The sequence below is a fragment of the Carcharhinus amblyrhynchos genome, chromosome 13, assembly GCF_965287045.1.
Source record: "Carcharhinus amblyrhynchos chromosome 13, sCarAmb.v2.hapA, whole genome shotgun sequence".
NCBI classification, from domain to species: domain Eukaryota; kingdom Metazoa; phylum Chordata; class Chondrichthyes; order Carcharhiniformes; family Carcharhinidae; genus Carcharhinus; species Carcharhinus amblyrhynchos.
Genome location: NC_137336.1, coordinates 38,823,405 through 38,835,127, shown reverse-complemented (window position 1 = coordinate 38,835,127; position 11,723 = coordinate 38,823,405). Strand labels below are relative to the sequence as shown.

Sequence of the window (11,723 nt, the reverse complement as noted above, 5' to 3'; positions counted from 1 at the left end):
CTCAGACTTGAAAACAATTGGATTTAAAAATACTGATTATGATTCAGAGAAAAATAATCTAACACTCAGTGTTTAGTATTCACTCTCCCCCTCCCACTTCTTTATGGATCTGCACTTGCTCTTCAATGTAGCATTAAGAGAAAATTAGCTCTTCAAATAATATATTTGACCTAGTTCTGCAGGTTCAAAAATCTATATTACATTCTAAAGACCTTGTTGATACTACGCAGAAGGGTTTATTTTGGCTGCAGTTTTCCAAAACATAAAACTATTAAAATTAGACACAATTGATAAGAGTATAGAAGATTATCTACACATTCAACTTCCTCCCTGAAAATGCACTTGAGTAAATGGTACTAAAAAATATCTTGCAGATGACTGAACTGTAGGATCCACCATGAAGAAATAGAGCAGCATATTAATGTGTGTTTAGTTTCACTCATTGAAACAGCACTTATTATACTTTGGTGCACACAACAACATGGTCACCATTTTCTTTCATGTGTGTAGCCAAGTCATTGTGCTTCTTCCTTGAACAAAATCCTATAAAAACTGGACAAATAGGCATGCGTTGTAAACACCGAACGTTTTTCACCATGTTCATTCCTATTGGAAAGTCATAGGTTTTCATATTTGTGGATGTATCACTATTTGCAAGTGCCCCTTCTTTCCATTGTACAAGTCCACGTTCCTCCTTCGTGCCTAGTTAAGAAGTATGTTTTACAAAACACCGTAAATTAATTTTTGTAATGCATTTCTATTGTGCTTTTAATTTTTTTTAAAATCAAGGTATTTCATCATGGAAATAGTGAAGCAAAGAGACTCCCAGGCCATCTCCGAAGAAATAGGCTACTATTTTTCCAGAAACTTAATTCTCTCTCCTCTGAAGGCAAAAATAGGAGTTAAGGTTTCCAAAACTAACAGAAAGTGGAAAATGGTATTGTGCAAGGGTCCGTACTGTTGTTCACCATGTACATAAATGACTTGAATGTAGAAATTCAGATAGAGCTAATAATGTGAGGACTGCATCATAATATAGGACAAAGAGGCCAGCAGAATGAACAAACTATATAAAATGCAACATAGCGAATTATGAAATGGTTCATTTGGTTTGAATTTATTCCTCCAAAGGTTGGGATTTAAAAAGGGTAGTGGAGTAAGGACATCAGGTAATAAAGATGAATTTTTAAGATATCACAAATTCAAATGCAATATAATAGTCCAAAGATGTGCAGGTTAGGTTGATTGGCCATGCTAAAAATTGCCCTTAATGTCCTGAGATGCATAGGTTAGAGGGATTAGTGGATAAATATATAGCGATATGGGGGTAGAGCCTTGGTGGGATTGTGGTCGGTGTAGACTTGCTGGGCTGAATGGCCTCTTTCTGTACTGTAGGGTTTCTGTGATTCTATTATAAGGCCATAAGAAGTGCAAGCAAAGTAGTCTGGTATGTTTCTAGATAGGTAAATTTCAACACAAAGAAAATATATACTAAATTTATGTGAAATCTTGATTAGAGCACCCTTTTGAGTACAGTGCATAGTCCTGGTCTCCATACAGCAAAAAAAATTATTGAAGCACTGGAGAAAGCACAGAAAAGACGTATAAGGCACCACAATTAAGAGAATGTATCCATCAGGAAATATTAAGCAGGAAAGGCTCTTCACTTTTGGCAAAAATACTAAGAAAATACCTAATCGAGGTTGCCAAATTTAGAAGGTGTTCAAAAGTGGTTAGATGGAGTAATTGGACAGGAGTGTAAATAGACCGATTGAGCTACACATCTGTTCCTGTGCTAAGAGTTCACATAGTTAGTATTGATAACCAAATACTTAGTTGAAAAAGCTTTCAAAAGTTAGGCAAAAGTGAAGAGATGATGAGATGATGAAAACTCTGTCACTAAATCTTGATGAAGGAAGGGAAATATTTTAAGTCAAAGACAAAAGTTTGAAGTAGGTTGGGAGATAGCGTGGGAAACAAAGATTGATGGAGATGTTAGAGGTGGGATAGGGGGATAAGTCATAGACAGATCTGAAGACAAGAATTGGATACATTGAAGGACAAATCTGTAAACTGGGGCTGGAACTTAGTTGCTTTCATTTTGGTCAATGTAGTACTTTGAGCAAATTGAATAGCTTTCATGCAGAGTATGGAAATATGGAAAAGTGAAAAAAAAAGGCATTGAAATAAATTGAGCATGAAGTTGACAGAAACATGAACTGGATATTTATATATAGGCATGGAGGCTGACAGCAGTGCAAAGATTAAAATAGATTCTTGGTGATGGATTGAACAAAGAAGAATTGAAAAGGTGATAAAGAAAGGAAAAAAAGCAATGCAATTTGAGTAAATATGCCAAATTGAAGAGCCAACACTGGTTTCTCTGTGCCAAATGGCTTCTTGCATTTTATCTGACACTCATAGAATGTATATTATCCCAGAATGCTCCTTGCCACAGAGTGCTCTATAATAAATATTGCAGAACTTTACTTCAGGGGCCTATATGAACTGGGTAAAATTTTCTCATCCTCTTCTGCCAAAAGAAGTTTTAAGAAATAAGCAGTCATTGAATTTACAACTTACATTATTCATTCTTTACCAGCTAACTTTCATGGTGCAATTTTTCGATGATTGCAGGTCAGGAAATTAATTATTTCACTCTGTATTTTACCCTCAGTCCAATTATTCAATCATATTCCAGAATAATTTTAGCAAAAAAAATTATATACCCTTAGCCCTTGGACAAATTTTTCTGAGGGAATATCTTTCCTTCAAATTTAAAAAAGGATCAAATATTGTCAGATTTGAAGATTAAATTTTAAATGGTAATCGAACACCATAATTGGATGGTTTTTAAAATACATCCAATGTTGGAAAGTGAATGGGGAAATAAATTTAGGTGAGAGTGGTTGAGGAGATAATTAACCTCTGCATGAAAGCTCATCTAGCGTAAGTCAAACTAAAACATAGTAAAACATGAATCGAAAAGCAATTACTGCAGGAAGAGGTACTTGTCTCTACTTTGCCTCTTACCCTATCTCCCTCTCCTTACCCATCCCAATTCAAAATCCTGAATCAAGATTAAGGTTTCGTTCACTACTCAACTCAAATACAGCAGCTTCATTTCATTTGAAATGTTAAGTTGGATTCAGTAAAACCTGAAAATAACTGTACCTGGAATAGTATTATCCAAGATGAAAGCAAGGCAACCGCCAACAAACATTTCTGTTGTCAACAACACAGTCAAAATTTGATTAATTTCTGGACTACCTGTAAGACAAGAAAGTTCACATCAACAAGGAAGAAGTGGAAAGGGTCCAGAGCTTCAAGTTTTTAGGTGTTCAGATCCTGGATTTAGGTGTCCTGGTCCTCCCATACTGACACTATAGTTAGAAACCCCCCTATGCCTCAACTTTCTCAGAAGACTAAGGAAATTTGGCATGTTAGCTATGACTCCCACCAACTTTTACAGATACACCATACAGACATTCTTTCTGGTTGTTTCACAGCTTGGTATGGCTCCTGCTCTGCCCAAAACCGCAAGAAACTACAAAAGGTTGTAAATATAGGCCAATCCATCACCCAAACCAACCTCCCATCCATTGACTCTATCTGCACTTCCCACTGCCTTGGCAAAGCAGCCAGCATAATTAAGCACCCCACACACCCTGGACATTCTCTCTTCCATAAGAACATAAGAAATAGGAGCAGGAGTAGGCCATCTAGCCCTTTGAGCCTGCCCCGCCATTCAATAAGATCATGGCTGATCTGTCGTGGCTCAGTTCCACATTCCCGCCCTCTCCCCACAACCCTTAATCCCCTTGCCTATCAAAAACCTATCAACCCGCGTCTTAAATATATTTAGCGAGGCAGCCTCCACCACTTCAACGGGCAGAGAATTCCAGAGATTCACCACCCTTTGAGTGAAGAAGTTCCTCCTCAACTCCGTTCTAAACTGCCCCCCCTTTATCTTGAGGCTGTGCCCTCTAGTCCTACTGTCCTTTCTGAGTGGGAAGAGCCTCTCCACCTCTATCCTATCCATCCCATTCATCATCTTATATGTCTCAATGAGATCTCCCCTCATTCTTCTAAACTCTAACAGTACAAACCTAGTTTATTCAGCCTCTCCTCATAGTTCAACCCCCTCAACTCCGGTATCAGCCTAGTAAACCTCCTCTGCACTCCCTCCAAGGCCAAAATATCCTTGCGTAAGTGCGGCGACCAAAACTGCACACAGTACTCCAGCTGCGGCCTCACCAGTGCCCTGTACAGTTGCAGCAAGACCTCCCTACTTTTATATTCAATCCCCCTCGCTATGAAGGCCAGCATCCCATTTGCCTTCCTGACCACCTGCTGCACCTGCAGGCTGGGTTTTTGCGACTCATGCACAAGGACCCCGAGGTCCCTCTGCACCATTGCATGCTGCAGTTTTTCGCCATGTAAATAATAGTCCTTCCTACCATTATTCCTACCAAAGTGGACAACTTCACACTTGTTAACATTAAATTCCATTTGCCAGTTCCTGGCCCATTCGCCCAGCCTATCTAGATCCTTCTGCAGACTTTCCACACCCTCCACACAATTTGCCGTTCCACCAATCTTGGTGTCATCAGCAAAGTTCGACACCATACACTCGGTTCCCTCCTCCAGATCATCTATATAAATGGTAAATAGCTGAGGCCCCAGCACCGATCCCTGGGGCACTCCACTAGTCAACAACCACCAATCCGAATAGCACCCATTGACCCCCACTCTCTGCCTCCTATTTGACAGCCAATCCCCTATCCACGCTAACACCCTACCCCCAACTCCATGCCCCCTAACCTTCTTCGGTTGGGAAAAAGATACAAAATTCTGAGGTCACAAAACAATCAACTCAAGAAAAGCTTCTTCCCTGCAGTCATCAGACTTTTGAATGGATCGACCTTGCATTAAGTTGATCTTTCTCTATCCCCCCCCAGCTGTGACTGTAACACTACATTCTCTCTCTCATTTTCTTCTCTAGGAACAGTACGCTCTGTCTGTATAGCACACAAGAAACAATACTTTTCATTGTATGCTAATACATGTGCTAATAATAAATCAAATCAAATGTCCAGACCTTATAAAACAATAACTAAGCAAAGATTTGCATTGCATCCACCATCAGAGTGAACATTCACTTGCTCCATCACCAATGCACAATGGCAGAAATGTGCATCGTCGACAAGATGCACTGTAGCAACTCACTAAGACCCTTTGACAGAACCTCCAAACTCACTCACCAATAAAGCCAAAGACAGCAGACACATAGGAACAAACAACTTGAAAGTCCCTCTCCAAGCCACACACCATCCTGACTTGGAACGAATGGGCCAGGAAATGGCAAATGGAATTTAATGTTGGCAAGTGTGAGGTGGTCCACTTTGGTAGGAAGAATGGTAGGAAGGATTATTACTTACGTGGCGAAAAACTGCAGCAGGCGACGGTGCAGAGGGACCTCGGGGTCCTTGTGCATGAGTCAGTCGCAAAAACCCAGCTTGCAGGTGCAGCAGGTGGTCAGGAAGGCGAATGGGATGCTGGCCTTCATAGCGAGGGGGATTGAATATAAAAGTAGGGAGGTCTTGCTGCAGCTGTATAGGGCATTGGTGAGGCCGCAGCTGGAGTACTGTGTGCAGTTTTGGGCGCCGCACCTGCGCAAGGATATTTTGGCCCTGGAGGGAGTGCAGAGGAGGTTTACTAGGCTGATACCGGAGTTGAGGGGATTGAGCTATGAGGAGAGGCTGAATAAACTAGGCTTGTACTCGTTAGAGTTTAGAAGAATGAGGGGAGATCTCATTGAGACGTATAAGATGATAAATGGGATGGATAGGATAGAGGTGGAGAGACTCTTCCCGCTCAAAAAAGACAGTAGGACTAGGGGGCACAGCCTCAAGATAAAGGGGAGGCGGTTTAGAACGGAGTTGAGGAGGAACTTCTTCACTCAAAGGGTGGTGAATCTCTGGAATTCTCTGCCCGTTGAAGTGGTGGAGGCTGCCTCGCTAAATATTTTTAAGAAGCGGGTTGATGGGTTCTTGATAAGAGAGGGGATTAAGGGTTATGGGGAGAGGGCGGGAAAGTGGAACTGAGCCACAACAGATCAGCCATGATCTTATTGAATGGCGGGGCAGGCTCGAAGGGCTAGATGGCCTACTCCTGCTCCTATTTCTTATGTTCTTATGTTCACTGTCTCTAGGTCAAAATCCTTGAGCTCTCTTCCTAACATCATTGTAGGGTGTACATCACATGGACTTCAGCAGTTCAGGGAGCTGGCTCACCACATCTCAAGGATAATCAAGGATGGGTAATAAATGTTGGCCTAGTCAACAATGTCAACACCCAAATCAATTAAAAACAATGCATTAAATTAAGCAATGCTGAGAAAAGAGAGAAGGGTTCACTTAATAAAGTGGATGAATGCTTCCCTAGACACTTCATGATTTATTTTTGGCAAGATGAGACAACGAGCAGGAGTTTTGGAGGCTGATTGTGCAGAATCCTCCTTTGAGGGTTCTGAAGTCTGCTTCATAGTCTTGAACATTTTAACAGCAAGTCTTTGTACATACATATAGCAGGGGGTACAGTTATCAAGTTGACTCCATCCAAAGTCTGTACACACCTCTCTCCATCTCTAGACTACCCTGGCTCTGGATCATGTGTTTTTTCACATCAGTGTGTATGTATGGGATATTGTGCTCAGTCTGTCATTAACCCTAAATAATACAGACTTTACTATCACAGATAGGGGCAGGATAGGAATAGCGAAAGCCTTGAAATTTCACATTGTTCCTGGTGTACTGGCCTCAATACAATTTAAGAAGGCCAGGATTTAATTATCCGCCTGCAAGAGGGGAGCAGCCAAGCGAGGCATTTATCAAGGGTTCGCACGCCAACTGGAAATTTCTATTTGACAAACAGACCTCACACTGCAGCAAAAGGCAACCAGTCAGACATAGCAAGCTTCCTGATGTGTAATGGAAGTGAGGATGGTGATGGCAGCACAGGTGTTAAGAAACTCCCCGAACCCTAATCCACCATGGCCTTCAGTCCATAGGTGAGCTGCTGGTCATAAATCATTTATTCTTAAGCTGATTTTCAGAGAGTCCCTCCAGTACAAGTCTGTCACTATCTCTCCAGGCATCAGCAGCACCCACAGACAATAGGGTTGGCCACCGGCTAGCTCATCAAAAATCATGTTGGATGCCTACTTGTGACACAGTGCATGGCTGGGACCTGCAATTGATCCTAAGGTCAGGGGCACAGTCCAAAAGTCTGATTAACTGCTCAAAACTAAACTCAAGAAAATATATACTTTTATTATTCTGTATCTAGAGCCAATCAAGTCATTTTTTATTTTGTCTTGCAGGGCAAGTTACACAAATACACTTACAAATGTTCTACCTTCACATAGGTCATTATCAGGGTTCAATCCCCATTTATGCCTCATTTCCTTGCTCCAAGTCTGATTTGGTGTGCCCCCCCCCCACCACCCTCAGAGCTATATAACCATTTGTTCTCTCTAATGTATGAAGATGCCTTAAATCCCTCAGGGACTAATTCATTATCATTGAAATCATCACTGAATACAAACCCATAAAACATTAGAAAAAACATAAAGCTAGTTCTCAATTGTATACAACTTGTTCTGTGATTATTAAGGAACCGTTTGCCTTTATTAATGCAGCACTTTAATTCTTCCTTCTTACAATTACATTAACACATGCACAATCAGCTTCCAGCAGATAGCTTACCTGTATTAATAATGGTAGGGTTTGCATCCAAGTAATTTGGTAGAGTTAAACCAAAAAACATGGAGAATCCTAAGACAAAGAGATTGCGGGAAGAATTCATGTCCACAAACTGAAGATTGGAAAGCCCAACAGCAGTGATCATACCTGGAAAATAAAAGCCCGCAACTTAAACTGGAAACCAAAATGATAATGCCAGCAATTTCCAAAACAAGAACATTATATAAAACACAGTATAATGATAGCATGTAAGTGTAATTAACAAAGGTGGCTTCCACAAATGCATTTTGTAAAAGATTTTAGAATAATAAATAAGATGGTGCTCATTAACGTAGAACTGCCTTATCACAAAAGATGATACAAAGATAAAGGCAAAAAGTAAACTATTTATCTTTGGCTGCATTCCCCTTAAATCCAATGATACAACACATTTATTTTGACATTTATTGAGTGGTCCATGGGGATTCTAATTGTCCATTGTAACTTCATCAAACAAATCAAAAACCCAACTGGAAATATGCTTCTTCCACAGAAGCCACAGCAGACAAGGAGATTCATCCTCTCCGCATATGTTATGCAGTACAACTATTACTTGTATGTTAATTATTTCTTTATGCAACACATAACACTTTCACATAGTATCACAGCATTAATAAATAAGCAGGCCTCATCAGTATGGCTCTGCTGTTCATGATGTTTATATGGTGTGCAGTTTCACTGCCTGCATTTGTTGCAGTGTGTGACATCTCACCATGTAACATCAAAGCTCTATAAATTTTATTTGTAAAATTCATGGACTCTCTCTGGCTTTTCAGCAACTTAAGATTCCTCGCAGATAATTTGACTCTGACAAAGTAATTATTATGCTCAGTGCATGCATAAGGATATTACAGATCGTAATATCATACTTTGAGAAAGTGGCGATAAACTCTTTTGTGGCTGAATTTATGGACATTCAAAACTGGGGACGTCCTCAATTCTGTGGCCAATATTTACTTAAAACTAAATAAGGGAACTTCCAAGCCACCTGTGAAGTTTATACTGAACCAGTGTTTGAGGAATATTAAACCTCTAGATTGTTGACTTCAAGAGTACCATAATAAACCACTGAGACTATTTGAGCTCAAGTTGGGACAGAGATAAGATCGAAATAATATTGCCAACAATATTGCATTGTGCTGGTCTGAATCCCTGAAGTGTTAACCCTGCAGTTACGTGACTGAAGTTAACTGTCAGGGATTGCAATGTAACAGTCTGAGCAAAATAGATCTGGGTGTGGTAAGATAGAAATACTTGAAGGACCAGAAAACATCTGAAACAGTTGAACCATTATAGCTGAAAGTTTTCTAATGCAGTCTGAGACTGTATTTGCTCCAGCTTCCTAACCTAAGAATCAACCTCCTGGCTATTAACCTACAGAGGCTTCACAGCTTCATGAGAAACAATTACATCTGAAAGACGCTCACTCCAACTGTAGCATCAATTCAACCAAAATGACATCAGGCCTGCATGGATATAAAGACAGAATTCTAAATTCCAATTTTGTCATTATGGCTTTAACTGTATTTAACCTTGGTGTGAGAGACTAATGATTGAGATGTTGCACTGTGATGATACTGTGCCTTTAAGAAATGTATTCATATCATGTTTTATGCGAGAGGTATGTTTAAGATTCAGCTGTTTTACACAATGCTAATTTGTCTGGTTGCCAGGCAGCTCACATGTTGAGAATGCGAGCTAATGATTGACATGTTTGTTTTAATCCGAGTTAATACAGTTTTGTTTATTTGGTTTTCAGAGTGGTGTTTTGATAGAGTCATGTGCTTAAGGGAGGAGCTAGTCTTACAGGGAAAAGCAGGCAGTCACTGCTGGGCTCTGAAAGAAACAAGAAATGTATCTGTCTCTTTCTTTCTGGAGGCAGCTGTTGGGACCTGCTAGGAGAAAAGATCAATTGTCTGTCTCTCTCTCTCTCTTTTCAAAAGTGTTCTGGAGGCCTAAGGACTGGCAGCCCATGTACAAGCACATTAGCCTATTTATTGCTAACTGATTTTGAAGAGGAGTTCAAGGACATAAAAGTACATAAGAATTACTTCCAATTGCTAGCATTGGAACAATAGAGATAGATTAGCAATTAAAAATTGTATCTTGTTGTGTTTATGTATTTCAAGTAGTAAATGTTAAGCTAATTCATTTGTTGTAGTTAAACTGCAACGTAAAAAGAAAGTTTGTTTTGATAAAAGCTTCCTAATGTGTCGATTAAATCATACCTGGAGTGAAACACTTTATCCTCAGACTAATGCCACAATGGAAAAACTAAGGGGTTCTAGTTGGACTTCATAACTTACTTCGGAGTGTCTGATCCAAAACTTAACAGTGTTCAAACTGTCAGGCCCACTGTCTGGTAAATAACCTTTACCAATTTTTTGTAAATACCAAAAGCCTGCTGCTGGGATTCAGTCTTAATTGAGAAAAATCACTGAGGATAGGGAAATACACACAGACATCCCAATTACGGATGTGACAGGATCACACAAATCCTTCTGGTAGCAATGCAGTTCATACAAACAGCCTATAAGATACAAACTAGAAATTTCAACTTACCAAACAAAGTGCAGAACATGCCTCCAAGAATGGGATCTGGGAGTGAAGCAAACAGTGCTGTAAACTTCCCTACTGTCCCCAAGACCAACATAATAACTGCTCCATACTGGACCACACGTCTGCTACCAACCTGGAGAAGCAGTCAAATACCATTCAGAAAAGTTAAAACAACATTGTGATACCATTGTTTTATGAAGAATGGATGTAGCTCTGTGTAAAACCAAAATCAACTGAAGAAAGATGCAGAAACCTCAATTTGGTGCACCAACAATTTTGGTGAGAAATCTTTTTAGGTTGGGTTTACGTTTTCTAATGAAAATATTAATAATCCATGATGCAAATGATTACTTTATTGGAATGAAATGTTGAACTGAAAGATGTAGTCATGCTGTTATAAGGGTCAATATTACAATGGCACCTCAGTAAGTTTATTGGAAAAGCTCTAGTAAATCCAGTAGCATGGAGTAGTTTCACAAAATGTTGTGCAAGGCGCCTAAGTTAGAGGTAGTGATAAGCAAAATATTCAAATCAGATTTAAAAAACTATTCATTGTCCACATTCAGCTGCAGATAGAACATAGAACATAGAACATAGAACATAGAACACTACAGCACAAACAGGCCCTTCGGCCCACAAGTTGCGCCGACCACATCACCTACCAACCTACAGACCTATCTATGAACAAATAGGCGCAAATGCCTACATTTTGATGATAACCTGAGAATGAATTATCGGCCAGAATTTTACTGTCCTGCCTGCCATGGGAATTGGAGCAGGCAAGGGGCAGACCATGGACATATCCATTGACCTCAGGATGAGCGAGGCCACAAAGTCCCATCCATAATCTTTAGTCAAGTTTAGTTTTGGAAGAAAAAAATCAAATTCAGATCAATTTACCAGTTTGTTTATGCAGTGCTAATCAACATTCTAATCACAGAGATTAAAACAAAATTGATTGAACAAATTAGATTTTTGAAGAATGGATTCTCAAATTTCAAAATATTTGTATGGCCCCTTTAAGGGGCAGCTGTTTGTTGGTCATGGGACGCCACGAAAATATACAACATACTCACAGAAGAAAGAATTGTCAACTGGCATCAAGCCAAGTCATAACAATATGTTGGGGAGCTTCAACAGGCAACAGGTTCAATTTTCATTATATAGTAATTCCATATATATATACTATATTGTTCCAGTTGTGAAGGATTGTTGCCAAGGTAACTTGACACACTGGCTAGATTCTGTTATTTCAATAAGTGTTCATCTCAGCATTAGATGCACATATAACACCATTTTATAAATCCAAACATCATCTAATTAGTCTTTTATTAAAAAGGAAAATATTTTCAGAATTAA

General features: G+C 39.6%; 1 protein-coding gene across 4 annotated transcripts in view; it reads right to left on the bottom strand.

Annotated features, from left to right (window-relative positions):
• Positions 1–218: 218 nt before the first annotated feature.
• Positions 219–11,723, bottom strand: part of slc23a1 (solute carrier family 23 member 1) — a 67,534-nt gene continuing 56,029 nt past the window's right edge. For 3 of the 4 annotated variants that reach the window (XM_080201563.1, XM_080201565.1, XM_080201566.1), the window contains 4 exons: positions 10,368–10,497; positions 7,770–7,913; positions 3,175–3,270; positions 219–702 (listed from right to left, as the gene is read on the bottom strand). In XM_080201563.1, coding sequence (XP_080057689.1) covers positions 458–702; positions 3,175–3,270; positions 7,770–7,913; positions 10,368–10,497 — 615 coding nt within the window. In that variant the 3' untranslated portion in view covers positions 219–457. Of the gene's footprint in view, positions 703–3,169; positions 3,271–7,769; positions 7,914–10,367; positions 10,498–11,723 lie in introns of all 4 variants that reach the window. The other variant, XM_080201564.1, reaches the window with a different exon arrangement.